Source organism: Xyrauchen texanus, chromosome 16 (genome assembly GCF_025860055.1).
Source record: "Xyrauchen texanus isolate HMW12.3.18 chromosome 16, RBS_HiC_50CHRs, whole genome shotgun sequence".
NCBI classification, from domain to species: domain Eukaryota; kingdom Metazoa; phylum Chordata; class Actinopteri; order Cypriniformes; family Catostomidae; genus Xyrauchen; species Xyrauchen texanus.
The window spans coordinates 41,522,733-41,550,339 of NC_068291.1; the positions used below are offsets into that span (position 1 = coordinate 41,522,733).

The 27,607-nt window shown below is 38.1% G+C and overlaps 2 protein-coding genes across 5 annotated transcripts in view; both read left to right on the top strand.

Annotated features, from left to right (window-relative positions):
- Window positions 1-22,509, top strand: part of LOC127657241 (syntaxin-binding protein 5-like) — a 69,557-nt gene extending 47,048 nt beyond the window's left edge. The window contains exons 19-29 of one of the 3 annotated variants that reach the window (XM_052145946.1): window positions 268-330; window positions 2,560-2,634; window positions 2,743-2,790; window positions 6,503-6,547; window positions 7,572-7,604; window positions 9,339-9,578; window positions 10,915-11,272; window positions 15,496-15,661; window positions 15,930-16,041; window positions 16,518-16,738; window positions 17,092-22,509. In XM_052145946.1, the coding sequence (XP_052001906.1) occupies window positions 268-330; window positions 2,560-2,634; window positions 2,743-2,790; window positions 6,503-6,547; window positions 7,572-7,604; window positions 9,339-9,578; window positions 10,915-11,272; window positions 15,496-15,661; window positions 15,930-16,041; window positions 16,518-16,738; window positions 17,092-17,133 (1,403 nt within the window). In that variant the 3' untranslated portion in view covers window positions 17,134-22,509. The remainder of the gene's footprint in view (window positions 1-267; window positions 331-2,559; window positions 2,635-2,742; window positions 2,791-6,502; window positions 6,548-7,571; window positions 7,605-9,338; window positions 9,579-10,914; window positions 11,273-15,495; window positions 15,662-15,929; window positions 16,042-16,517; window positions 16,739-17,091) is intronic. The other 2 variants (XM_052145947.1, XM_052145949.1) reach the window with 2 other exon arrangements.
- Window positions 22,510-24,577: 2,068 nt separating this feature from the next.
- LOC127657240 (SAM and SH3 domain-containing protein 1-like) overlaps window positions 24,578-27,607 on the top strand; it is a 133,910-nt gene continuing 130,880 nt past the window's right edge. For both annotated transcript variants that reach the window (XM_052145941.1, XM_052145942.1), the window contains exons 1-2: window positions 24,578-24,964; window positions 25,082-25,723. In XM_052145941.1, coding sequence (XP_052001901.1) covers window positions 25,232-25,723 — 492 coding nt within the window. In that variant the 5' untranslated portion in view covers window positions 24,578-24,964; window positions 25,082-25,231. The remainder of the gene's footprint in view (window positions 24,965-25,081; window positions 25,724-27,607) is intronic.

Below are 27,607 nucleotides of genomic sequence, written 5' to 3' on the forward strand. Positions count from 1 at the left end.
CTGTGGTTTCGTAAAGACACTCTCCATACGAAGTCTTGCATGTCCGGACTCTCTAACTTTTATTCTGAATCTGTGAAAAAGCTTCGCTCCTCTTCCCTCAGTAAGTCACACGGCACTCATCAAAGGTCTTTCTTTCACTTTATATCGGCAATTTTCAGTTTGACTTTGATGTGCTCTATACTGTGTTTTTGTGTTGATTCATTTGTTTTGTGTTTTCTGAATACGATCTGATTGGCTGTTTGGTTTAGATGTGTTTGTATTCAACAGGTTTGTGTGACGGTAATGATAGTTCTGCCACCCCAGAGGAGCGATGCAAATCACCAACTTCAGGTAAAGATTCCCTCCCACTTTCTACATTTCTGTTTGTACATTTTTAATGAAATAAAAGGGTTTACTGATTAAGCAAGAAGAATAGTTTTACTAAAAAAATGAAAACTCTGTCATCATTTACTCACCCTCATGTTGTTCCAAACCTTTATGACTGAGATGTTAGCAGAATGTCAGCCTCAGTCACCAATGACTTTCATTGTATGGAAAATTGTATTGCAATGAAAGTGAATGGTGACACTGTCATTCTACCTAACATCTCCTGTTGTGTTCCACGTAAGAAAGTAAGTAATACAGGTTTAGAACAACATGTGGGTGAGAAGAATGACAGAATTTATGAATTACAAAAAGTCAGCTAGCTAGCTAGAGAGAGAGAGAGAGAGGCAGCATAACTTAAAGTCCTTCTGCGGGTTTGGCCCTTTCCCATTGCAGGTACTAAAGCCCATTAGGTACTTTTCCCTGGGAGTAGTACTTTTCGTTGCATTCGCACCTAAGGAACTACAGTTCATTGGAACCGTTTTCAGGAACCATTTTTGTAGGCTTTTTAGTGCCTTCTCTGGAGTAGTTACTTTGGGACGGTATAGGGACTGTAAGAGGTGCTGCAGCCTGTGATTGGTCAAAAACCTATGACACACAAAGCATTGAGAAATGAGAGTCCACAGCCGCCATTAGTAAACAACTAGCCACTAGCCTGCTTCTCAGAGGATTTTACAATTACCTTAACAGTAATAAAATAAAACCAACAAAGTAGACAAAGAGGATCACCTATTTCACATGTGTGTATGTGTGTGTGACTTCATCGGGAGACACTTTGAGTGTTCACCGCACCTGTACTGTTTGCACTGTGTGGCTATACAGAAAAAAAAAGCGATTTCTGGATTATTACATAACATTTTTCCTGGGATGACTGATATAAATAATCAGATGTTTGTCTTTCTAGTTTACACTAAATCGCCATGAAAGTATTGCATTTCTAGAACTGCATGGTAACTTGCATCAAGATGTTTTAAGTCATGTATAATGAGTATTTCAGTTCAGTCATTTATGTTGAGTCATAAAAGGCTTTATTGTAAAGGATCGTGTTGATATTTGTTGGTCTCCTCTCATTGCGGCTAAAGCAGCACCAATCTCGTGCCCAGTTTAAAGCTAGCCTGAAGACAGACTGCGTTCGATGACATCACTACGAGAGTACTTCCTGGTACAGGGACTGCCGGGTTTGTTTACATTTACATTTTTGACAGTTGGAGTTTGAATTAACAAGCATTCCGTTGGCTTGTTTGAACATTCCGTCAATGCAAGTCTTTGGGAAATTTGAGCAATTTAGAATATTTGATCATGCGCTTTGTGAAAAATCGTAAGCCTGATTAGTTAGAAATGACATAGCAGACTATTCCAGAACAGTGTGAAGGTCTGTGCTGAGTTTGGTGGATGTTGTGGAAGGCTTTAGGAGTTGTTAGTGTTAAGGCGGTCGCACACAGGACAAGAAGCGCCACGACACGTCGTGGCTAGGACGCGGCACAGGTATCAAACACAGGGCACATTGATGTGGTTCAGGTGGCAGGCAGTACACACAAATGTTACCATGGTTACCAAGGGTAGAGTAAATTAAATATGTCCTTTTGATAATGATTTATGTTGAATTTAATGGAAAATATGGGAGTTGCGCTCAGTGGCGTGGCAGAAAATTTGAGCAGCCGCCTGAGTCGTAGTTTGGCGCCGCCGACAGACGCTGAGTGGCAGAGTTGGTGTGCGTACATTCATAGAATTTTGTTTTTTCCGAATTTTAGAATGCGCCATGTTGTCCGCCAGACTCGTCTGGTGTGCAACACTCTTTAGGCTACAAATTTTATTCTGGGTTTAGGGATTTTAAAAAAATCCAACATAAATCAAGCCAACATAATGACTGTTTTTAATGAGCTTTTTCCAAACCGCGCCCCCTTTTGTAAATTTTTCGCTGTATTCTGTTTTGTGTTGCCAATAAAGTAGAAATTACATTCGTCACCTTTAAGACGTATTGACATACTGCAATGGCAGTGAATTGAATGTGAAGTTCTATTACATTTAAAAAGTGTTGAGCACAGCAAAAATAAAAAGAATCTGCAAGCGTAGTCAGAATCCAAGTCAGGTGTGCTGACCAAGGAGGTTTCATTTATAAGGAATTTGACTTTGATATGCAGATAGTTGCCAAATAATTACACAACATCTCTTTGACTATATCACATTATTATGCAGACGATGTTGCTCCTGTCGGCTCCGGTTCACCGTGCAATTCTGATGATGACAGCAAACCAAATTTTATTGACAAGGGTACAGTACATTAATAATACATGCCACTTTCAGAAACAAGCTAAGAATGTTTTTCTCCCAGGAAAGTCTTTATTGTCTTTAATTGGTTCTTTTCAACACATTTTCCAGTGAAGTCCAAAAGCAGACGGATATCCAAGACTGTTGTCAATGATTTTGGTACTGTATGATGTTTATGTTATGGCCGTCTGGGTCTCTCTGTTTCTGCACTAATGCATCGGGCTCCTCTTCTACTAACCAAGTGAACTAACCAAACCAATTACTCTAAATCAAATGGGTTTGCTTAAAGACATAGTAGCCCTGAAACTGAGCTTTGTGCCTTGCTTGGTGGTTTATTTTATAGCCACACTTTGACAGTAATTTACTTTCTGTTGTCTTTTTGAGGAATAAATCCCTTTTTGTCTTTTTAAAGGAATAATTCATCCTAAAATGAAGATTCTGTCATTAATTACTCACCATCATGTTGTTCTATACCCGTATGACCAATCTTTCTTCCATGGAACACAACAGATGTTAAGTAGAATGTTGATGCTGCTCTTTTCCTTACAATAGAAGTGAATGGAGACTAGAGGTATATTGATTGTGTATTTTGCCGATACCGATAACTACTATGGTGGGAAAGGCCGATAACTGATTATTTTTTTCAAATTGATTTATAAAATGTAAAAAAAATTATATATTCTTATTTATTCTGTATTACGGCGGGCAAAGACAAAGAGTTCAAAATGAATAAAATCCCAGATGCAGTTTTTTTGTTCAACCAAAATCCTAATAAAAACTAGAAAAAAAATCAGATTTGGTACAACGCGATGCATGATGCAGCAGGTTTGAATATACAGATATTCAGGGCAAACAGAAAATACATGCCCATGACTTTAAGGAAAAATTGGGTTAATTTCATGAATTCATATTATAAAAGGCACTTTGAATAGGGATGTCATAAAATAGCGATATATTGATTGGCACGTTGTTTTATCTATATATTTTTGAGGCATCGATATAGTAAAATTAGCCGCCGTTTGAAGCCTATTTTGCATGCTTTCTAATTTACTCTGTTGACCTCTGTTTAACAATCTGCCATAATAGCATTGGGAGACCACACACACACACACACACACACACACACACACACACACACTGTGGAAAAGATACACACACATAAAATGTATCTTTTCCATGTTAATAAAGTTTTTTTCCTAACCAGCCGTGACACACGACGAGCGACGGGGCTTTCTATTTTTGGAATGGTTTCTATTTCTGCAACGTCATGCATTCAACAAATGGGCCTAAAATGATTATTTTTACAGTATATTAAAGCAGGCATCTCACTAGCCGGTTCACAACAACTCGATTTTTGGCCGAGGGTGTCACACACGTAGCGAATGTTGTGCTTCAGGTCTCGTTCTCTAACTTCTCTTCAGTCGGAGCTCTGTCACACACACCGGTTCAAAATGGCAGAGGGGAGACATACCAGCTCATTCTGTCTTTCTCTTCGCTTCCCTGTTACGTGGAGATCGGCGAAATAACAGGAGCACAGCGTGAACATTAACAGACTGAATAAGAATGCGATCCATAATGTAACTTTGCCCTGTGTATGCATGTGATTGTGTATTTATGGGCTTAATGTAGAAAGCGTTACAGAGCTGAGAAAATGAGCTGCGTTCAATAAACAGACTGTTCCATCTGTAATTGCTCTGTTTTCTACATTTTATTGTCAGTTATCCTCATTTTAGTGTATTAATATTGCAGTGTCGACAGATTGCTTGTTACTGGAATCTTATCGTGTAGTGTCTGGTTAAGAGAAGGTGTGAGCGTTGCTGCTGTTTGCGTACCTTTTAGTAGAAAATTATTGTTTTGAATTTGGGAGCACGCCATGTCGTCCGCCAGATGCGTCTGGTGTGCAACCCTTTTAAATTTACCCTGCCTACTTTAAGAAAGTTGTGTTGCGAAATATGCTTGAAAAGACTGACTCATCATCAAGAAAATCTTCAGATTATCGATGCGTGAAAAAGGCATTGATCCAAAGCCTAAATTTGAAATATGAAACAAAACTGATTTTGAACAAATCTGAGACACCGCTAAGAAAACTCACCAAATAGTAGTTTCCGAAAGTAGAAATTCTTTGTTGTTTTTCTTTCTTTTTTTTTTACGTTGTATCTTAGGATGCTATATTCGGTGTTATTCCCCAACATGTCAAGTGTACCTGGCAAAAATATTGTGTTGATACTACAAAGAAATCAAAGGTTACAGCAAAGGAACGCTAGTGGCCTTTCTTTAATCTAAGTGTCCAAAAATCTCTCCATGCAAGTATTCAGGTGTTTAATTGAACATTAAAACGGAATCACTGAAAATATAAAAATACGTATACTATATAACAATATGTCGTCTTATTCCACACTTAAAAAAATGTGAAATTGACCATCCACGCGTTTTGGCTCTGCTCACCCACATGGGACATGCCTCTATCCAAAATATGGATTCTAACACACTCTAGACAGCCAATGACGATGATCTAACACATCTAAGAAGGATCGTGTTTCAGTTAATCGATCACAGATAAACCGTCGCTATAGAGATGCCATTAGCGATTAGCCACCATAGCTTCTCATGACACTCTGAGGAATATTTAGGATCTCCACATTACATTACTTTGTGTTGTCTTGTTTGATTTAGAATCGTCTCCTGCAAGTTGCGATATGCCGTTTTCTATATCATGTTTCTTTTTCATGAGTAATAAACCAAAATATGATGGAAATTGTTTATCTGTTTACTATACATGTGGATTTCACATGCTAATACGCACTGTATTTTGGTCTCCGAGTAAAACAAATTTGCTCGTTCTACTAATCAAGACCAAAGATATGTCTATGTGGCTACGTTATATTTTTACTGGTTCTAAATATGATTCTTGTAATCGCTAATGTACAAATTATGAAAATGAAATGGTTCTCATTTGTCAACATATTTAAAAGCATTATATTAAAATTGATCAGATCTGGGATATTCATTGTAAAGAAACTAATCTAATCTAATCTTTAAAACGACAACTATTCGTCTATAAGATCAAGCAAGTGTTTGTTGAATAACATCGTAATATTGGTTTGCTTCTTCATGATTAGCGCCTCCTCTCGGGCCCCTCCCTGTTTAAGAGGCTAAGAGGTCCAGATGACTTGTAATATAGCACATACATCATATGGATTTTACTTCTGGTTCTTCAGTGGAAATTCTTGTCATTTTCAACAGTGTCTTCATTCACTTTCATTGTATGAAAAAAGCGAGAACTTGCTCGTTTTGTGTTTCTTGGAAGAAAGGAAGTCTTATTCTGTAGGTTTTGGATGACATCTAATAAATAATCTGATAGGAAAATACCATCAACTTTCAGGTTTGAAACCAAAGACTTATCTTACTTTTTTAATCTCATAATTTCCGTTCTGTAGGTTTATTTCTTTTGTTTAATCTTAACAATAGTACTGTCTTTCTGTATTCTTCCATGATGCATTTCAAGAGCTTCGAATATCTCGGAATATCTGTCTCGGAGACATAATGAGGCACCTGGTGCTGTGATGCTTGACCGGTGCTGGTTTCACTGCCACTGATCTCAGTGCAGTTTTTCGACCTTGATCAAATTCCTTTTGATTGTAACATACTAGATCTGAATCAACACGTCTCTCTTTAAGGGCTCGTGGCTGCTCTGTGGCTTCATTCTACATCATCATCATCATTCTTCAGCTGATAATTTTCTTCTTAATCTGCTCACTTCTCTCATAAACAAGTGATTAATAATTAAACTTTTTCTATCTCTTGTAACAGCCTATATCCCAGAGTACTGGCATTTATTATTTGTTCAGAGCTGTTATCTCTTTTTTTCCAGCAAAGATATCCCGGAAAATTAGCATGATTGGTGATCTGAAAGATGGTAAGCGTTTGTTCCTTCACTTTTAGTTTCTTAGAGTAGCAGTAGGTCTTTTGCAGGTGATAATTTTCCTCCACACTGATCCACTGGGCGATTTTAAGCAACACTTAAACACTTTAAGCATCATTTTAAAAGGGCTCTTGAAGTTGCAGTTTGTACACCAGAGCTCATATTTCAAACACTAGATAGTTGCCTCACTGTTTACTGTCCAAGGCCCGAAACATACTCTATGCACATATGTAAACGCGAGCACTTCGATGTATGCAAGCTCAATTTAACGGGCTGTTGCTTAATCCGCTTAATTCATTGAAAGTTCCCTTCGTAGGTAGCTGCCAATATAGGGCAGAAACATACTCTTGTGCAAGTATGCAACCGGTCATGCAAATGCTTGGTCAATGCATTGTAAGCGTGTAGTCTTTTTTGTCTCTTTCATACTAAATGTGCATTCTTATGTGACTGTAGTGGAAACAATCCTGAGTAATCAAGGGGGCGAGTTACCTGCAATTGTCTGTACCAATAAACCAGATACTTTATAGTACAGATAGCTAGCTTCAAACATGTCAACTTTATCTAACTTACTCCGTAAGATTCTCCGTAAACTGACCTGAAAGAGAAAACTTGCTAATGCTGACTATAAGCCCCTAGTGGAACTGATGAGAATGTACTGCGGACTTGCATTTTATTATAAATAAGCAGTCTGAGGCTACATGAGGCTATGCCTCTCATTCACACTAGTACAGCGTCTACCCCAAAAATAGTGTGTTTGAAAAATGCCCTCCATTACCACGCACTTTGGAAAAGGATGAAGCTAGGAAACTGAAAACAGAGTTTTTAAATGAACATATGGTGGATTTGGTCTAAAACATTTTTGGAATGCAACGCCGCACCAGATTTGTGTTTGCAAAGCTAGAAGCATTTGCATTCGCGTAAATGCGTAGAGTATGTTTCAGTCCTAAATGTATGTACCGGTGTATGTAATGTATTTTAGCTAGCTAGTAATAATTCAAACTGACTGTTTTGCATGTAGACAGGAAGTTGAGCCATCACTGCTCTCTCCCCGGTAAGAAACAACAGAGTTGTACGAAGGAAATGAAGAGGAATTATGAAGCATCTTTCTGTTAGATTGCACAATGTGATTCTGTCCTCAGTGAGTGACCTGGACTGATTCGTACTAACTCTGAGACTGAGGTGTGGGGTTTATGTGGCTTGAAATATGTCTTCTAACTTTGGTTTGGCTGTGGATACTGAATTTTTGTCTTTTTTAATCCCTCACCTGTTTTCAGTCTTAGTTTACACGGATTACAGATTTAGGTTCAAAATGATTTGTTTAGTACACACACACACACACACACACACTTTACACACACATACACACACTTTACACAACAGAAATAAAATCGATTAATTATCTTAAAGCAAAGCAGATTATGTATTTTCACCTTATAATTATGTGTACATTTGGTGTGTTATCCTCCAAATCGTACGGTCAAATCGTGCTTTATTTTTAACTGTTTGTGTGTAATGATCATCAACAAACATTCAGTCTTTAATACCTTTAACATCTTTTACAGTTGAACAACATCTTCAAAAAAAGACTCACACTAACATCTATTTTTATCTTGGTGTCTCCTTGTATGCTGTCATTACGTGGTTTACTAATAAATTGCAGACATTTTACGAGTAAACAAAGAAATGTCTGGGTCATATTTCACCCTAAAATCAAACATATATATATATATATATATATATATATATATATATATATATATATATATATATATATATATATATATATATATAAATCATAAATCATAAAGAATGAAGCCCATTTAATACCAGTGACAAATAACCACACCCCAATTCTCATTACTGTAATGCAAAAATAGATTATTGTCATTACTGGAATGAAAAAATGAAAATCAACCTGTCTGGATCAGCATAAAAGCAATTTTAGTAAATATTAAAATTAAATTACTACCAGAAATACTAACAAGATGTTTAAACAATTCACAATTAATATATAAATATATTTATTGTATGTACATTGTAACGTGATTCCCATGACATTTAAGCATGCCAGTTTATCCCTACATTTCATTTCCCTATATATATATATATATATATATATATATATATATATGGAAATGAAAAGTAGGGATACAATGGCATGCTTAGATTTCATGAAAATCGTGTTACAATGCAAAAAAACAAAAAACAAATGTCCTAAAAATAGGTTCTGAAAATTAGCTTCCCTTCCTATATGGAAAGTTTTCTTTTGATTTTTGGTGTGAAATTTAACCAGGACATGTTTTGACTTTTTTCTTGACTCACCTTATACGGCTTTAGAATTTGAATGAATGTATTTAATTGATCTCAGTGCATCTGGTTTTTCAAGAGCGACAATAAATGTTCTGCAAATCTTTTTTCATAATAAATGTAAATGTTTTATGAGTTTATGCGGTTTTCTGATGGTAAAAGAAATGTTTGATCTGTAATAGAGTTTTGTGCCCTGATATGTATTAATACAGTAGCTGAATGTTTTACACATTTCATGAATTCTCTTTTAGAGTGGTTTGAATTTTCTGTACATCTCATAAATGCAATTTAAAATATTTCCTAAGAATAATTTCTTAATCATTTTGACATTGCAGGTATCCTGATATGGTTCAGAAATTCTCATAAATTGTTTTTATTTTTTATTATTTGTATTTTTTTATATTTTTTTGGTAAGTCATAATAATTTGTCCCCATTTGTTTTTCTCTTTTTGTCCCTGATGGGCTAACGTATTCTCAGACGCCAGGGACAACTCGTTCAGCCGCTCGCGCAGCTCCAGTGTGACCAGCATCGACAGGGAGTCTCGTGAGGTCATTTCCTCTTTCTTCTTTTGTGACTCTCTGTCCAAGAAGAGTGAGATGGTGGCAGTGCCCAGCCTGTGGTTTGGCACCTCTTTGGGCAGCATGCTGGCCATCGCCCTCACCGTGCCCTCCACACCTGAGCAGAGGATGCAACAGCCTGTGGGCGTCTCTTTCTGTGGTAAGACTGTTTCTTTCTGTGGTAAGACTTTTCTTATTCCTTGACACTTAATGACAATTCCGTCCATTCGGAATGCCAATGAAAGCTTCAGCAATTATAAATAATTACAATAATATTTGTATCATGTGAATAATATAAATAATAAGTGATCAGAACAACATGGAGGTGAGGAAATGATGACAATGTTTGGTTGAACTGTTCCTTACATAAACCATGGAACTCATGAATCATCTACAGTGGCAAGAAAAAGTTTGGGATTAGCTGGTTTTCTTTAGGAATTGGTCATAAAATGTGATCTCATCTTCATCAAAGTCACAAGTATAGACAAACAACAATGTGCTTAAGCTAACAACACACAATCAATTATAATCTTTCATGTCTTTATTGAACACATAAAAATGCACAGTGATGTAAGTGAACCCTCGGATTTAATAACTTGTTGATCCTCCTTAGGCAGCAGTAACCTCAACCTAGCATTTCTGGTAGCTATTGATTAGGAGTTTCTGACCATTCTTCCTTACATAACTGCTTCAGCTTAGCCATATTCTTAGGATGTCTGGTGTGAAAGGCTCTCTTGAGGTCATTCCACATCATCTCTATTGGGTTAAAGTGAAGGCTCAGACTGGGCCACTCCAAAAGGGAGATTTTTCTTTTTTTAAGCCATTCTGTAGTGGATCTACTTCGATGTTTAGGGTCATTGTCCCGCTGCATCACTCAACTTCTGCGGTGTTCCCTTTGAGTCATCTTGGCTGGACGGCCACTTCTAGGGAGAGTAGCTACAGTATTAAATCATCTCCATTTATAGACAACTTGTCTATCTGTGGACAGATACATATTTAAGCTCTTCAAGATAACTTTGTAACCCTTTCTAGCTTTATACAATGCAACATTTCTTGATCATAGATCTTCTGAAATCTCTTTATTTGTGAGGCATGGTCCACGTCAGCAGATGCTACTTGGAAAATGTTTGAGTGCTTTTTATAAGTCAAAGCAGCTCTAGCCCACACCTCTGATCTCCTTTCATTAATTGTATGCCAGGTTTTCCCACTCCTGACTCTAATTAGCCTTTGTTGACGTCTTTAGCCTAGGGGTTCGCTTACTTTATCCACAGCATTGTAAATGTTTAATTGGATGTGTTCAATAAAGACATGAAAGATTATAATTGTTTGTGTGTTGTTAGCTTAAGCACATTGCGTTTGTCTATACTTGATTAAATAAAATCACATTTTATGACCAATTAATAAAGAAAACCATCTAATTCCAAAGGTTTCACATATATTTTATTGCCACTGTAAAACAAAACAAGCTCATGGTTTGACACTTCGTGTCATCACAGGATGTGTAGTGCGTTTGAAAGGAGCTATCCTGCGCATGGCCCAGCTGGACGCCAGCGGCACTCTTCTACCCCACATTTATGAGTCCTGGTACGAGCCCAACGCCCCTGAGGAAGAGAGAGAACGGACACGAAAACGCCGACCGACCTCCCCTCCATCTTCACAGGAGAACCCAGAATGTCAGTACGCTGTGGTCTGCTCCGAGAAACAGGCCAAAGTGGTGGCCCTGCCCTCCCAAAACTGCATCTACGAGCACAACATCACAGAAACGTCTTTTGTACTCAGAGCTGATGTGGTGATGATGAACACGGGGATCTGCATCGCCTGCTTCTGTGCCAACGGTCACATTATGACCCTCAGGTAAAAAAATTTAGATATACATTCTTGATAAGTACAGTGGGTATGGAAAGTATTCAGGCCCCCTTAAATTTTTCACTCTTTGTTATATTGCAGCCATTTGCTAAAATCATTTAAGTTCATTTTTTTCCTCATTATTGTACACACAGCACCCCATATTGACAGAAAAACACAGAATTGTTGACATTTTTGCACATTTATTAAAAAAGAAAAACTGAAATATCACATGGTCCTAAGTATTCAGACCCTTTGTACAGTATTTAGTAGAAGCACCCTTTTGATCTAATACAGCCATGAGTCTTTTTGGGAAAGATGCAACAAGTTTTTCACATCTGGATTTGGGTATCCTCTGCCATTCCTCCTCGCAGATCCTCTCCAGTTCTGTCAGGTTGGATGGTAAACGTTGGTGGACAGCCATTTGCAGGTCTCTCCAGAGATGCTCAATTGGGTTTAAGTCAGGGCTCTGGCTGGGCCATTCAAGAACAGTCACGGAGTTGTTGTGAAGCCACTCCTTCGTTATTTTAGCGGTGTGCTTAGGGTCATTGTCTTGTTGGAAGGTGAACCTTCGGCCCAGTCTGAGGTCCAGAGCACTCTGGAGAAGGTTTTCTTCCAGGATATCCCTGTACTTGGCCGCATTCATCTTTCCCTCGATTGCAACCATTCGTCCTGTCCCTGCAGCTGAAAAACACCCCCACAGCATGATGCTGTCACCACCATGCTTCACTTTTGAGACTGTATTGGACAGGTGATGAGCAGTGCCTGGTTCTCTCCACACATACCGCTTAGAATTAAGGCCAAAAAGTTCTATCTTGGTCTCATCAGACCAGAGAATCTTATTTATCACCATCTTGGAGTCCTTCAGGTGTTCTTTCATGTGTCTTGCACTGAGGAGAGGCTTCCGTCAGGCCACTCTGCCATAAAGCCCCGACTGGTGGATGGCTGCAGTGATGGTTGACTTACTACAACTTTCTCCCATCTCCCGACTGCATCTCTGGAGCTCAGCCACAGTGATCTTTGGGTTCTTCTTTACCTCTCTCACCAAGGCTCTTCTCCCCCGATAGCTCAGTTTGGCCAGACGGCCAGCTCTAGGAATGGTTCTGGTCGTCCCAAACGTCTTCCATTTAAGGATTATGGAGGCCACTGTGCTCTTATGAACCTTAAGGGCAGCAGACATTTTTTGTAACCTTGGCCAGATCTGTGCCTTGCCACAATTCTGTCTCTGAGCTGATTCAGGCAGTTCCTTTGACCTCATGATTCTCATTTGCTCTGACATGCACTGTGAGCTGTAAGGTCTTATATAGACAGGTGTGTGGCTTTCCTAATCAAGTCCAATCAGTATAATCAAACACAGCTGGACTCAATTGAAGGTGTAGAACCATCTTAAGGATGATCAGAAGAAATGGACAGCACCTGAGTTAAATATATGAGTGTCACAGCAAAGGGTCTGAATACTTAGGACCATGTGATATTTCAGTTTTTCTTTTTTAATAAATGTGCAAAAATGTCAACAATTCTGTGTTTTTCTGTCAATATGGGGTGCTGTGTGTACAATAATGAGGAAAAAAAATGAACATAAATGATTTTAGCAAATGGCTGCAATATAACAAAGAGTGAAAAATTTAAGGGGGTCTGAATACTTTCCGTACCCACTGTATATACATACAAATCCTCCATTATTGTATTGTATAAGGCATGAATACTGTATGTGCCAACCAGAATTTTATTGATAATGCTTTTTAAATTTCCATTTGAATTAATAGATGTATAACAAGATGCATAATAGTAGTTACAATTTTTATTTAAGAATGTAGAATTAAAATGAAATGTAAAAAATTATAATTTAATTGCAATATGTGGAATTTTGAGTATGAAATATTCATAAACATGATCATATGCCTAATATGTATATTTCCAGACACACGAAAACATAATAATTGGGGCTGTCAATTTAACACATTAATTTATGTGTGGATTAATTATATTAAAAAAAATAACACGTTAAAGAAATAAACAATTAATCCTTCCCGCTGACCTGTACATAAATTCTGTGATAAAAGTCGATATTTTTTTACCATTGAATCAATTCAAGCTTGAAGTACAGGGGGCAGCATGCCTCAACAAACCTCACAAGCAGCGCAGCCAAAGAATGGGAGCCGGCCACTTGGCTAGAAGCAGCACAACCGAATGCAGTGATTTTGTAATTTTCAAAGGTTCAAATACTTTTTACCTGATGCATCATTTATGAAGTGGTGGTGGCGTAGTGGGCCACTACTGTTAATCAGAAGGTTGCTGGTTCGATCCCCACAGCCACCACCATTGTGTCCTTGAGCAAGGCACTTAACTCCAGGTTGCTCCGGGGGGGGATTGTCCCTGTAATAAGTGCACTGTAAGTCGCTTTGGATAAAAGCATCTGCCAAATGCATAAATGTGAATGTTATGATGCTGAAATTCAGCAGCCATATCAACCTGTAGCTCAAGACTGGTTGCCCACTGAAGCTAAGCAGGGTTTAGCCTGGTCAGTATCTGGATGGGAGACCTCCTGGGAAAACTAATGTTGCTGCTGGAAGAGGTATTAGAGAGGCCAGCAGGGGGTGCTCACCCTGCAGACTGTGTAGGTCCTAATGCCCCAGTATAGTGATGGGGACACTATACTCTAAAAAGCCACCGTCCTTCAGATGAGACGTTAAACTGAGGTCCTGGCTCTCAGTGGTCATTAAAAATCCCAGGGCACTTCTCGTAAAAGAGTAGGGGTGTAACCCCGGTGTCCTGGCTAAATTCCCCCCATTGGCCCATCTCAATCATGGCCTCCTAATAATCCCCATCCATAGTTGGCAAACCTGGCATCTAATTAATGAAATGAGATTGGAGGTGTGGGTTAGAGCTACTTTGACCTATAAGAAGCACTCAAACATTTTGAGATTGCTATTCACAAGAAGCATCTGCTGACGTGGACCACGCCTCACGAAAAAGAGATTTCAGAAGACCTACGATCAAGAATTGTTGCTTTGCATAAAGCTGGAAAGGGTTACAATGTTATCTCGAAGTGCTTATATATTTATCTGCCCACAGTTGGACAAATTGTCTATAAATGGAGATGATTAAATACTGTAGCTACTCTCCCTAGAAGTGGCCGTCCAGCCAAGATGACTCAAAGGGCACACCGCAGAATGATCCATGAGGTAAAAACGAACTCTAGGGTGACCGATAAAGACTTGAAGGAATCATTGGAACTGTTATCATGTCTGCTCATGAGTCTACTATACGGGAAACATTAAACAGGCATGGTGTCCATGGCAGGAGACCACAAAGGAAGCCGCTGCTTTCCAACGAAAACGTTGCAGCATGCCTAAAACCTTGACACTCCACAACACTACTGGGAAAGTGTTTTGTGGACTAATGAAACTAAGGTTGAATTGTAAAAAGGGCACCACATACCAATATGAAAACATCATCCCAATGGTGAAATACGATGGCATCATGATTTGGGGCTGTTTTGCTGCTTCGGGGCCTGGATCTCTTGCCATCATTGAGGGGGAAATTTAATTGCCAAGTTTGTCAAGAAGTCCGACAGGATAATGTTAGGGTGGTTGTGCGCCAGCTAAAGCTCGGTGGAAGTTGGCTCAGTGGTTAGCACTGTTGCCTCACAGCAAGAAGGTCCTGGGTTCGAGTCCTGGCTCAACTAGGGCCTTTCTGTGTGGAGTTTGCATGTTCTCCCTGTGTTTATGTGAGTTTCCTCCGGGTGCTCCGGTTTCCCCCACAAGTCCAATAACATGCAGGTTAAGTGAATTGGAGACTCTAAATTGCCCTGTGTGAGTGAGAGTCCCCAGTCACTGGGGGTTGCGTCAGAAAGGGCATCCGGCGTAAAAATCTTGCAAAATCAAAATATATATATGCGGACTATCACGAAGCGAACTCTGCACCAAATGGCGGGACAAACGCTAGGAAAGAGAAAGAGTATGGAGTACTCTAAGCTGGTTCTTTGTTTACATGTTATTTTAATAAAAGTTTTCGATGACCGAATGCTGCAAGTTTTGTCTTCTTACATGTTGGTTGAGTGCTGCTCAATCTCTTTTTTCCAAAAATATATCAATTTAAAAAATTTAACCAAAAAAATACATTCTTGCCATCAGAACATTGATTCAGTATTGTGAGGTAAGATAATGCAGAACTTTGAAATATATATATATATATTTTCTCTTCCTAAGTGTGTTAACCCTCTGTTTCAGTTTGCCCAGTCTGCGGCCGCTGCTGGATATCAACTACCTTCCACTGACAGACATGAGGATAGCCAGAACCTTCTGTTTCTCCAACCAGGGTCAGGCTTTGTACCTCACGTCTCCCACTGAGATCCAAAGACTCACTTATAGCCAAGAAACCTGCGACAACCTGCAGGTCAGACTGCCTCATGTTTATTTATTTGTATGGGATATTATACATCGGCGCCAGTAAAAGTTTGGATACACATGCCAATTCTGAATTATTACTGTTTGTCCACATATTGGAACAGATGTACAGTCATCAAATGCAATTAAATATGTAGTGACCGAAAAAAAAAAAAGTTCTTAGTTCTTCTATTTTAGATTATGCAAAGTTGTCTTGTTTTGTTTCATCACTCTTCATATCATTATATACATTTATTCTGAGGTGTTGATTTGTCCAGGAGATGCTAGGAGAGCTGTTTACCCCAGTGGAGACCCCAGAGGCTCCAAACAGAGGGTTTTTCAAGGGCTTATTTGGAGGTGGAGCACAGTCCTTGGACAGAGAGGATCTCTGTAAGCATCAACTTTCACTCTCATATATTCATATTTATAAAAGTGTTCATGAAGTGCTATTTTTATATATTCTTTTATCTTCCCCGAAGTCTTATGATAATGTTATAAAAGTCTTTTTGCACCAAAACAATTTAGTAATATATGATCATTTTCCAACCTGTTTTTGGCCCTCTGTATGAAACACTTGGTTTTGGCCTAAGTGCCTCCTTAAAACTTCAATGTAACCCACACTGTTCTGATTGGCTAACATCAGGCAGCCCCTCAAATTTAGCTAACTCAGTCGGAAGACAATGAACAAGCCCCAAAACATTATGAAACTACATTTCGGGGTTTGCACATAATGCACATCCGACACATTGTATCTGAATATGTTAAACTGTTCATCTCCAGCACAACTGTTATCACTCATCACCATAAACTATCAAAACTTGCATTTGTGATATGTTCATGCTTGTTCTTGGTATTCGTGCCTGCAGTTGGAGAGTTGGTGGCTGGTAAGCCTTCACGTAGCCTGGCACAGCACATCCCTGGACCAGGTGGTATGGAGGGCATGAAGGGGGCTGCGTCGGGTGTGGTGGGAGAGTTAGCACGGGCTAGGATAGCTCTGGATGAGAGAGGACAGAAACTTGGTGAGCTGGATGAGAGAACGGCAGCCATGATGTCCAGCGCAGACTCGTTCTCGAAACATGCACATGATGTAAGATCAAATCTGACAATTCCCTGCAGCTACTGTATAGTGATACAAAGGCTGTGTTTCAAAACGTAGTGAGCTGCCTACTTAGACGGCATGAATAAGGCTGAAAAAGCTTTATTTTACAACATCTTAAGGAAAGCAATAATAGGATTGGAATAGGATTGTAAGTCCGTGAATTGAATTTGAAATTAAATGTGAGGTGCCACATTTCCAATCATGCTTAGTAGGCAGTTTACAAAGTTTTGAGATACAACCGTATTCTTTGTCGGGCCTGTCCAAAAAAGAAATAGATGTTGCATTGGTTAATTTGTTCCATGTTTGCTTCTTAGTAGGTAAACTCTCTTTTTCCTTACCAGATGATGTTGAAATACAAAGACAAGAAATGGTACCAGCTCTGAGGTTCATGCAAGCAGTCAGCAGACCTTCATGTGAAGACAGCAGATCCATCATCACTCCTCCATTTCTTCTTTCTCTTCCTGTATCTTTCGCTCTCTGATGTACCATAACTGCCTCTCTCGCCCAGCACAACGCCACGCTCCGTTACCTCAAGCCGAGGTGCTGCGGAAAGCCAGAGGAGACGGTGGCGGTTGCGTTTCCTCTTTCAAATGAAGCTGTGTATCTTGTCCTGGGAGAAGAAGTGTTGTACCCTCATCAGCCATGCTGTCATTTCACTGCCATTCATTTGCAAAGAAACTACAAAGCAAAGCCTTGTGGGAAAGGAAACCGACAAATGGACCCCTGAAGTCTGCAGCGTTGCCGAGCATAATGCTTCTGATAATCGGTCACTTGGGCAAGAGTAGATTGCATGTCCAGTGATTTAATTTATGAAATTAGCATTAAGGTTTTTCTAGTTTTAGACGTCTGGTGGAATCTCACAAAAACAAGTCCAGGTCAAGTTTGACCCCAAAATCAAAATGGTAAATATGAAGCCAATAAAAGGAAAAAAATTAAGCCATTTTTTTGCATTGTGATATTATTATTATTATTATTATTATTATTATTATTAACAGTTAACCACAATCCACATGCATTTTGAGGTAGTTTGTTTTTTTCAATCCTCATTGTTCTCAATGGTGATTTACATTTTTAATGGGATTACAAGGTTAGTCTAATTAAATCAGCATAAATAAAAGGCAGACAAACATTAGTAAACAAATACTACCATGATCGATAACACTTGTTTAAGCCCATATTTATAATGCATTAATAATGCCTTTTTATAATGCCTCATAATACACCTTTTAATATGTTATAACTTCTCACAAATAATTAAACCACAATTATAGGCCATTAATATACTTAATTATTCATATTTACACCTTAGAGTAATATGCATGAAAACACAATCAACATCCATTTTTATATTTTTGTGTTTTATTTATATATATATATATATTGTGTATTCCTTAAGTAAAGTGACAAAAGCAATGTCTTAAAATCATCGATGAGATATTTTTAAGTGGTAATAAGACATTACAAGTCAAGCTTGTAAAATGAAAGTTATAAACAAATGCACAAAATACAAAGGAACGCATTCAATGCAAAACACATCTAAGAATTAAAAAATTAAATTGATTCTGTAGTGGAATCTATTCAATAAACCGTAATGTTTGTGCATCTTATTTGAAGACTTATCTATAAATAAATTCCATTAAGTTTGACTTGTAATGTATTGTATGTTACAAGTTTATGGGATGGGTTTTTACTAGAAGACATTGCTTTTGTAACTTACTTAAAGCAGGCAAAGACCACATATAATGGCATATGATGACATCATAAAGCCAGTTTAAACTATGCTTATGTTGCATGAGAGCATTTATATGATTGTCTTGATTAAGTTCTGGTAAAATTGTATGTTGATTGTGTTAAAATGCGTTCTGCTCTCTAAGCCATAACTATGAATATGTTATGTGTTATAAGTGCACTAACAGTTATATATGGGAAATTATAACATATTGAAAGGTGTCTTATGAGAAATGCATTATAATTATGGGCATCAGAGAAAGTGTTACATCATGATCTATAAATACATAACAAATTAAATAATAGCGTTTTTGTTTTGCATGACATTAATTAGAATATAGGGCAGAAATGTTATTAATTGTCATTAAGATAACATCACAATGTAAAAAAAAAAAAAATGGTTTGGTCTAAAAAATAAGCTGCCTTTCCTAAGCAAAATATATAATAAATATCGGGTGTAATATGACCTTGACATGAGATTTCATGAGATTCCCCCATAAATCATGTTAGCTATAGAAAAGGCCAGATTGTCTTACATGAGGTGGACCGTTTCATTTCACATCTAAAGGGCTGGAAGTTGCTATATGTACCACATCATTATTTTGCCATAGAAATTACAGACAGGCGGTGCAGTGAAGCTGGTCTGATCATGCATAATTTCAATTGTCCTTATGTTTAAATGACAAGTTGATTCACAATGACCAGGTCTTATAAGAGCGTTTAGAAACTCTGAGTTCAATGTACTCTAATACTCTATACCCTGAGTTAACCCTGGAGAAAAGATACAAATAGGGGTGAAATAAATAAATTATATATATATATATATATATATATATATATATAAGATGTCAGGTAAGAAGAGTGTGAATCTCACAAAAACACATTTCACCACATAATAATAATAATTAAAACAAAAAAGCATAAAGGGAATAAAACCTACTTTTGAGTCATTATTTATTTCGTTTTTATGCATTGACATTATATTCAAGACAACGAAGCACATTTCCGTGCAAGTTCTAATTACCATAATATGTGACCAGACTGTAATATGACCAATAAATTATGCAAATTATAAATTATGTTTTGCACAAAGAAAATGAAGACTGAGGACCTTTCATATATATATATATACTTATTTATTGTTTTGCATTAAAACATTAAGCACATTTCCCTTAATTCTCATTAATGTAATTAAAATGACTAGACCGTAATATGATCAGAAACATTTTTTTATTATATTTTGCATAAAGAAAATTAAGCATTTTTAGGACTGTTATATCATTATTTCCATGACAATAATACACTTATTTAAAAAAAAATATATATATATATATATATTTTGTTTAACGAAAAAACAAAAAGAAAGCTCATTACCGTAACGCATCTGTATGTTTAACTTTAACGTTTTTGTATTTCTCATAATTTTCAGTGATGATCCTCAATACAGTTATACTGTTTTTAAATCAGCATACAGTAAATAAAACAGTTCAATAAATACATCATGATGTATACAGTAAATACACAATTTAAATAACATATATTTTTCACAATTGTTTTCCATTATGGTGATGAATTTAGGGGAGGAAAAAAAAATGCTCCATTTCCTTTAAAGTCAAATGTAATTTCTAGGTATTTTTCCTTCATTATGTGATGAAATAAGATCCATACGTGATCTTATTGCTTTTGTGAGATTCATTCGGGTATATAGTTTATAACTGCTGAATATTTGCTGGTTATATACAAACAGATCTGAAACAGTGGAAATGAGCTTTTGTTATTTATATCAAGTGAAAATGTGGAAGTGTGAGGCATGATTTACATTATGTGCCTTGTTGATGATTGACATGTAAGAAACCTGTCCGCCATCCAATGAGATCTTAGGGGCGGGACACCAGTGGAATGTGCCGATAGTACTGGTTCTTCATATGCAAAACCGTTTCTGGCTACCTGTTTCACATGATGCTACAGCTCCTGGATGAGGGATTCTTAAAGCAACAGTGTCCGCATTTAAGGGACTCGCAGCCTGAGACTGCATAACCAACCAGGTTACTTCCTCCTCAACTGAGTGAATAACAAATGGATGTCTCCTATACTCATGTCCATGTATTTTCTAAGACTAATGCATGAGTTTCACATCCCTCACACAGAGTTGAATATAGCGGTCTCAGTCTGTGTTTGTTGCTGCAGTGGATGTGACCACAAAATGTTCAATGCAACTTCATACTATTGGTCAGCACCCCTGATCTGTCTTCGAGGTGGGGGGTTATCTTTTGCCTTTGCTTTGCGACCCATGAATATATGCTAACCTCGACTTGTGTGCGTATACGTGTGTGTTTGTGAACATACGTGTATGCAAGAATATGTGTATGCTCACGTGTTTATATAAACTAAAGATACAATATATTTGAAAGCATATATCCTGATGTTTCTTTTAAAGTCTTATTTATGAGGTGCAGGAAATTGCTGCTATTTCTGTTATTTAGGAGCTACGCCATTTACTTATCAGGCATACTAAAGGGGTAGTTCAATCCAAAGTGAAAATCCTGCCATCATTTAGTCACCCTCGTGTTTCATGGAAGAAAGTCAAACATGAGGGTGAGTAAATAATGATTGCATTTGAATACCTTTGGGTGAACTATCCCTTTAAGGCTTTTCTGTTATGTTTTGTTTTTCCTCCACATTGCTGCCAAATGTTGTAAATACTGTATGGATACTTTTGAAGACAAACTTGAGAGTGCTGACGCAGTCAGAGTGACTGAGAATGGTGGCCATGATCTTTCTAGACTCCAAAGAGTTGCTTTGCTGTGAAAGTCATTCTTACAGAAGGAGATGAGCTCTCCCTTCGGCAACATTTCTTATCATTTAAAACACGTGTCATGGCACCTCTACACACACACACACACTGTATATTATTATTATTATTTAATTTAATTTCTATGAGCAGTTTTGTGGTTTTGCACTATAGGTTTTCTATTATAATGTCATCAAAGTCATTTTATGAATACTTTTGTAGTTGCTTTATTTTCTGGGACATTTATGTTTCTTTAAAAAGGACCAAAATAAGACTGATGCTAAAGTGTAAATTGCAAACTTCACACTCTCAGATTTGTCCTCATTGCCAGTTTAATGCTGTTCTAATATATTTATACATTTGAAATATATATATATATATATAGATATATCATTTACTTTTCATTTCAGATATTTACAAATGAATACTTAGTCTATACAGCAACCTTAAAAATCTCGTTGGCCATCTCAGTTTATCGTCCGATTTATCTTGCACAAAAGAGGCTGCATGATATAGAGTGTTTACAAACTTGAATAATCCACCTACATGTTATTTGAGGGGTTTGTAATGAACAAATCGGAAGTATTTACTCTTTATTGTTGAAAAGGCAAGATTTTCATTTCTCTAGATTATGCCTAGTATTGTTATTTGAGGTCAGATTCACTGGGACACCATTTGAACATACCCAGACAATACTGTACAACAAAAAAAACTAAAAACATGGTCTCCTTGAAAAGGTCTTGGGGATACGTTATCTTTGGAGTTGCAGGTTTTCTCAACATAGCCATCGTATTGTACAGTTTTATTAATCAAACTTTCACATGAATGTTTGTCTCACATGAATATCTGCTGCCAAACAACAATTTAGGAAACATGTTTATAGACGTAACTGTGCAATGGAAAATAAATGTAAAAAAAAGATTTATTTCCAGCAGTTTTCATTAAAGAGTCCATCACACCTGTTGTTACACACACTGGCCGCTAGATGTCGCAGATGTTACTAATTTTACAACTATCAACTTAAAACAGCGTTGCTATTAGAATGAGTTTAATTTAGAAATTTTAAAGTTACATACATTTATTATGAAAAGCCAACATAAGATGCTCACTAGTCAGAATTGTTTGGCATTTTTGAGAATATATACATGTTGCATTACCTATTGTCGCCAGCAGATGTCAGGATTGTAGTAGAGGTGGAAGGTATTCAACTCTCCTCACAAATTTATGGAAGTACACTGCTTATTTTTACTCATATGAGTAAAAAAAAATACCCCAAAATGGATTAATATAATAATACGTGTGAATGTAATAAATTGTGGATAAAACTGACTAAAACGATATCCTGTGGAGCTTTTAGTATTTTGGCTATTGGGTGGCTGATAATGAATGTCAGGTTGATAAAAATTGCGAAATGTATCCCGTTACATTATGAACTTTTATGTGTGGTTTGGGTAAAATGAACATTTTTGTTTTATTCTATAAAGTATTGACAACATTTCTCCCAAATCCCAATTAAAAAATATTGTAATTTAGAGCATTTATTTGCAGAAAATGACAACTGGTTAAAATAACAAAAAAGATGCCGTGTTTTCAGACCTCAAATAATGCAAAGAAAACAAGTTCATATTCATTTTTAATCAACACAATATTAATGTTTTCACTTGGGACGAGTTTGGTGGAATAACTCTGATTTTCAATCCCAGCTTTCATGCATCTTGGCATGCTCTCTACCAGTCTTTCACATTGCTGTTGGGTGACTTTATGCCACTCCTGGTGCAACAATTCAAGCATCTCGGCTTTGTTTGATGGCTTGTGGTCATCCATCTTCCTCTTGATCACACTCCAGAGGTTTTCAATGGGGTTCAGGTCTGGAGATTGGGCTGGCCATGACAGGGTCTTGATCTGGTGCTCCTCCATCCACACCTTGATTGACCTGGCTGTGTGGCATGGAGCATTGTCCTGCTGGAAAAAAACAATCCTCAGAGTTGGGGAACATTGTCAGAGCAGAAGGAAACACGTTTTCTTCCATGATATCCTTAACTCTGATTCCAACCTTGCTGAAACACCCCCAGATCATCACCGATCCTCCACCTAATGGTTAGACGGAGACCTGGAGAGGCCTTCATGCCACAATGTCTCGCACCAACTGTGAAATTTGGCGGAGGATCGGTGATGATCTGGGGGTGTTTCAGCAAGGCTGCAATTGGGTAGATTCATCTTTGTGAAGGATGCATGAATCAAGCCACGTACAAGTTTTTCCAGCAGGACAACGCTCCATGCCACACAGCCAGGTCAATCATGGTGTGGATGGAGGAGCACCGGATCAAGACCCTGTCATGGCCAGCCCAATCTCCAGACCTGAACCCCATTGAAAACCTCTGGAGTGTGATCAAGAGGAAGATGGATGGCCACAAGCCATCAAACAAAGCCGAGATGCTTGAATTTTTGCACCAGGAGTGGCATAATGTCACCCAACAGCAATGTGAAAGATGCATGAAAGCTGTGATACCAAATATTAATTTGTGAACTCTTCCCAAGTGAAAACATTAATATTGTGTTGATTAAAAATGAATATGAACTTGTTTTCTTTGCATTATTTGAGGTCTGAAAACACGGCATCTTTTTTGTTATTTTGACCAGTTGTCATTTTCTGCAAACAAACGCTCTAAATGACAATATTTCTAATTGTATTTTGGGAGAAATGTTGTCAGTACTTTATAAAATAAAACAAATAAAATCTTTTTTTTTGGGGGGGCGGGTTTATATTACAGAAATGTATTTTTTAAGTGCACTAAGGTCAAAAGTGATGATTTATTATCTGGAAAAATATTTATTTTGTTTATTGTGATTGTGTATATTTTATTATAGTTAGATGTTGAAGAGAAACAGTTTCTATTCAATTCAAATGTATTTGTTTAAGCTAAAGACGACAGTGCTGAGGAGAAACTATGGCCATAGAATAAATAATTCCCATTAATTGTATGATTTCCGACCAGTCTTTAAGCAGAATGAAACTTAAATACATGTTACATTTTTATTTTTAACTTGAATAGATTTTTATCCCATACCAGACCCCAGTTTTAAAGAACCCTGGACTAGCTACACCTCACCATAGATTTGACACGGTGCGCGTCCGCGTGGGATTCTATAAGCGCCACCGTAGGTGCAGTTCCTCATAACGCCTGCAGATGCCGCCAGAATCCAAATACACAGAGAAAATCCGTGGAGCTCAACCGATAGGGACGCGAGAATGAAGGGGTGGGAAACTTCAATTTGGCGACTATCAGTGCTCTGTTTATTAACAGGGCTCTCGCACTCGCTTGTTTGAGCGCAGAGCTGAAGCTCTGATTTCTTGGTTTTCCTAATTCATTGGGTTCCCTTCTTATTTGAGGGTTCGAGCAATGGATAACAAACAAACGCACGAAAGAAACGGACCATCTGGAGAAAGAGTGAGTCTTATCGTGTTGAGTCGTTGACCAAAACTGAACAGCTGACGGTTAGAAGACTTCAGTCAGCGTATCTATAGTGGGACATAGATCCCTTACAAGATGGGGTATAATAACACCATCGAAATATATGATGAAATATATAGTTTTAGGACGTGATCTGGAGAGAGATTGGTATCAATTGGTATCAACCCTCATGTTGTTGAACCTCTTACTAGTACTGTTGGTATGGCACAGCAACTTATTAAGGTATTGATGTATATACATGCACTTTGACATTTGTTTGTATCGATGCATTGCACTTAACCTGAAGAAATGATAGATATCTTAACTTAACTTGGGGATGCAATACTCTCTTGTTTTCAGGGTTTCCTTGTTGAATAACACTGGGAAGTCTTGCTTACTGAGGATGGAGTATGACTGATGAAGTTGCACCACTGAGGAGGACGAGAAGAATGTATCATTTGGACTTGCACTTTGGGAATATCCATTAATTCTGGAAATCATTTGGGAATAATGAATAACGGACCCACTATTGTCTACGAGTGGTTAAAAACCCTCCAGTTGTGCCAGTATGTGGAGTCATTTGTTGATAATGGGTATGATGACCTGGAGGTGTGCAAACAGATTGGGGATCCTGACCTGGATGCCATAGGTGTCCTGACCCCACACCACCGGCAAAAGGTACTCCGAGCCGTGCAGAGACTCAAATATGAGGACAAGAAGGGGAAACCAGGACTATATTTTACTTTAGAGCCCCTTCCTCATGTCACAGACTCCCACACATCTCAAATTAATGACTGCAAACAGAATTGCACCAAATCATGGGTGAACTCTACCTGGGACAAACCCAGAACTGGTCCAAGGCTTGAACCTGCTAATGATATTAAAGCACTTGACTACCATAAGAAACCAGTGGTTTATCCTAAACTCAAGCTGAAGATCATGATAAGGGATAAATTGGTGAAGGATGGGATTGACTTGAGCAAAATGCCCTACTCGTGGAAGGTATGTACAATAATATTACATTTATTATTGCCCCTGCCATATCACCTGAAAATGTTTTCTATTGTGGTAGGGATGACATTTCATTCATACCTTGAAAGGTAATCCACTAGCTTGAAATTTGCCCACCTGGTGACTGTGTTTATTGTCCTTTGGGGGCTGTAAACATCCGAGGGAACTTTTCTCCACAAATCGTCCATTGTAAATGTCACCCATAATTACATTTATACATATTTTACCGTTTTGATATTTCACACTATTTCGTTCATATAGATGTGTCTGATTTCATCACATGCAAATGCCGGATGTCTAATGCGGTAGTAAGCACAAGTTTCGCACACTTATTAATATTGTGCCCTTACCCAAACGCCTTATCCAAACCTAACCAATCAGTAGAGTGTGTAAACATGACAGGAAGCTGTTGTGTGTGACAGAAGCAAGTAATTGTCGCGTATTAGACGGAAACGATGTCCAGCGACATCGTTGGTGGTAGTGAAAGTCGTACGAATTCATACGAGTGCAGTGTATGATATCATACTGTAAGGGGGTTAAGATGGGCAAGGAGGAGGCGAGAACCGGCTTGTCAATATAAATAATATTTAATTAAACTCAAAACAAAAACACACAAACATAAACACACACATGACGGACATCCCCGTAATTCTCTCTCTCTCGAACCGTTGTCACCGGCCGCCTTTATCCCTCGCGTGCCCCATCAGGCCGATTGGGGACCGGGCGTGCGACATTCCAGCCCGGCCCCCGCCCCCCTCCGCTCTCCTCCCAGCGTTACCTCAGGCCGGGGTGCCACCGGCATGACATGCCCCCCTTTCCCTGGGGAGGGGCGTGCTTTGCGCCCTGTCAGGTCATCCCCGCCTTCCTCGACCTGGGAGGAGACAGGAGGCTCGCGAGCTCGAGCTCACCGGTTCTCTGATGTACTGTCGCGCACCCATATGAATTAGCCAAATTAAGAAAAACCGTACGAAACCTCACGATTTCGCCATGAGAGTGTGTTTCCCAGTGTGTGAGTGGTTGACCTGATTTCACCTGAATTTTGGCATTTGTTTAATGTTATTTCTTGGATCTGATTACCTGAGGCTGCCATGGCTCTCATTCATTCTGGTATCACGATATTTCAGTAGTACCGGTATACCGTGCAACCCTAGCCTGTACAGTAGGCCATGCTATGGCATGCTTGGTGCTTGTATTACTAATGCTGTACTAGACAAATGCTTTTATCCAGTCAGAGACATGGGGGTAGTAGACAGCCTGTACTGAAGTCATTATTCATTAGTGCACTCTGGGGCTTGGAGAGCCTTCAAGGCTTTGCTCTAATCGATAACCCAGAGAACAAGAGCTGTAATCCATTAACCACACTGACTTCAATTAATTGTGTGATTTACCAATCCGTTATCTGCAGTTAACATCAACTGAGTAAGACCTTTTAAATAATAGGTAAAGTCTTTTATAAGCATTTCGTCATGCATATTTTCATTATTTAATGTGATCGAATAGCATGCGCCATTTAGTGGTGTCAAGGACTTATTGTGTCTCGTGAAGATGATGTTTCCATCAAAACATTGATATCATGGTCCATCATAATAGTTGCAGTGATTTATGTTGACATTTTCAAATGCACATTGAACAAATGTTAGCCTGCACTGCAGTCTTTGATATAGGTCCCGATTTACTAAGATCTCAAGTAACTGGTGCTAGTTTTCTTGTGCAATTTATGAAATTGCATGTGTGCATTTAGCAGGTGATTTACTAAGAAAAATTGTGCAAATAACTACACATGCAAATATGTTGGACACACCCTCCAAAAGGAGGCTTTTGCATGTGGTACTTGCACCAATGCAATTATAGGAAGGCTCTCACTGAATAGCATTT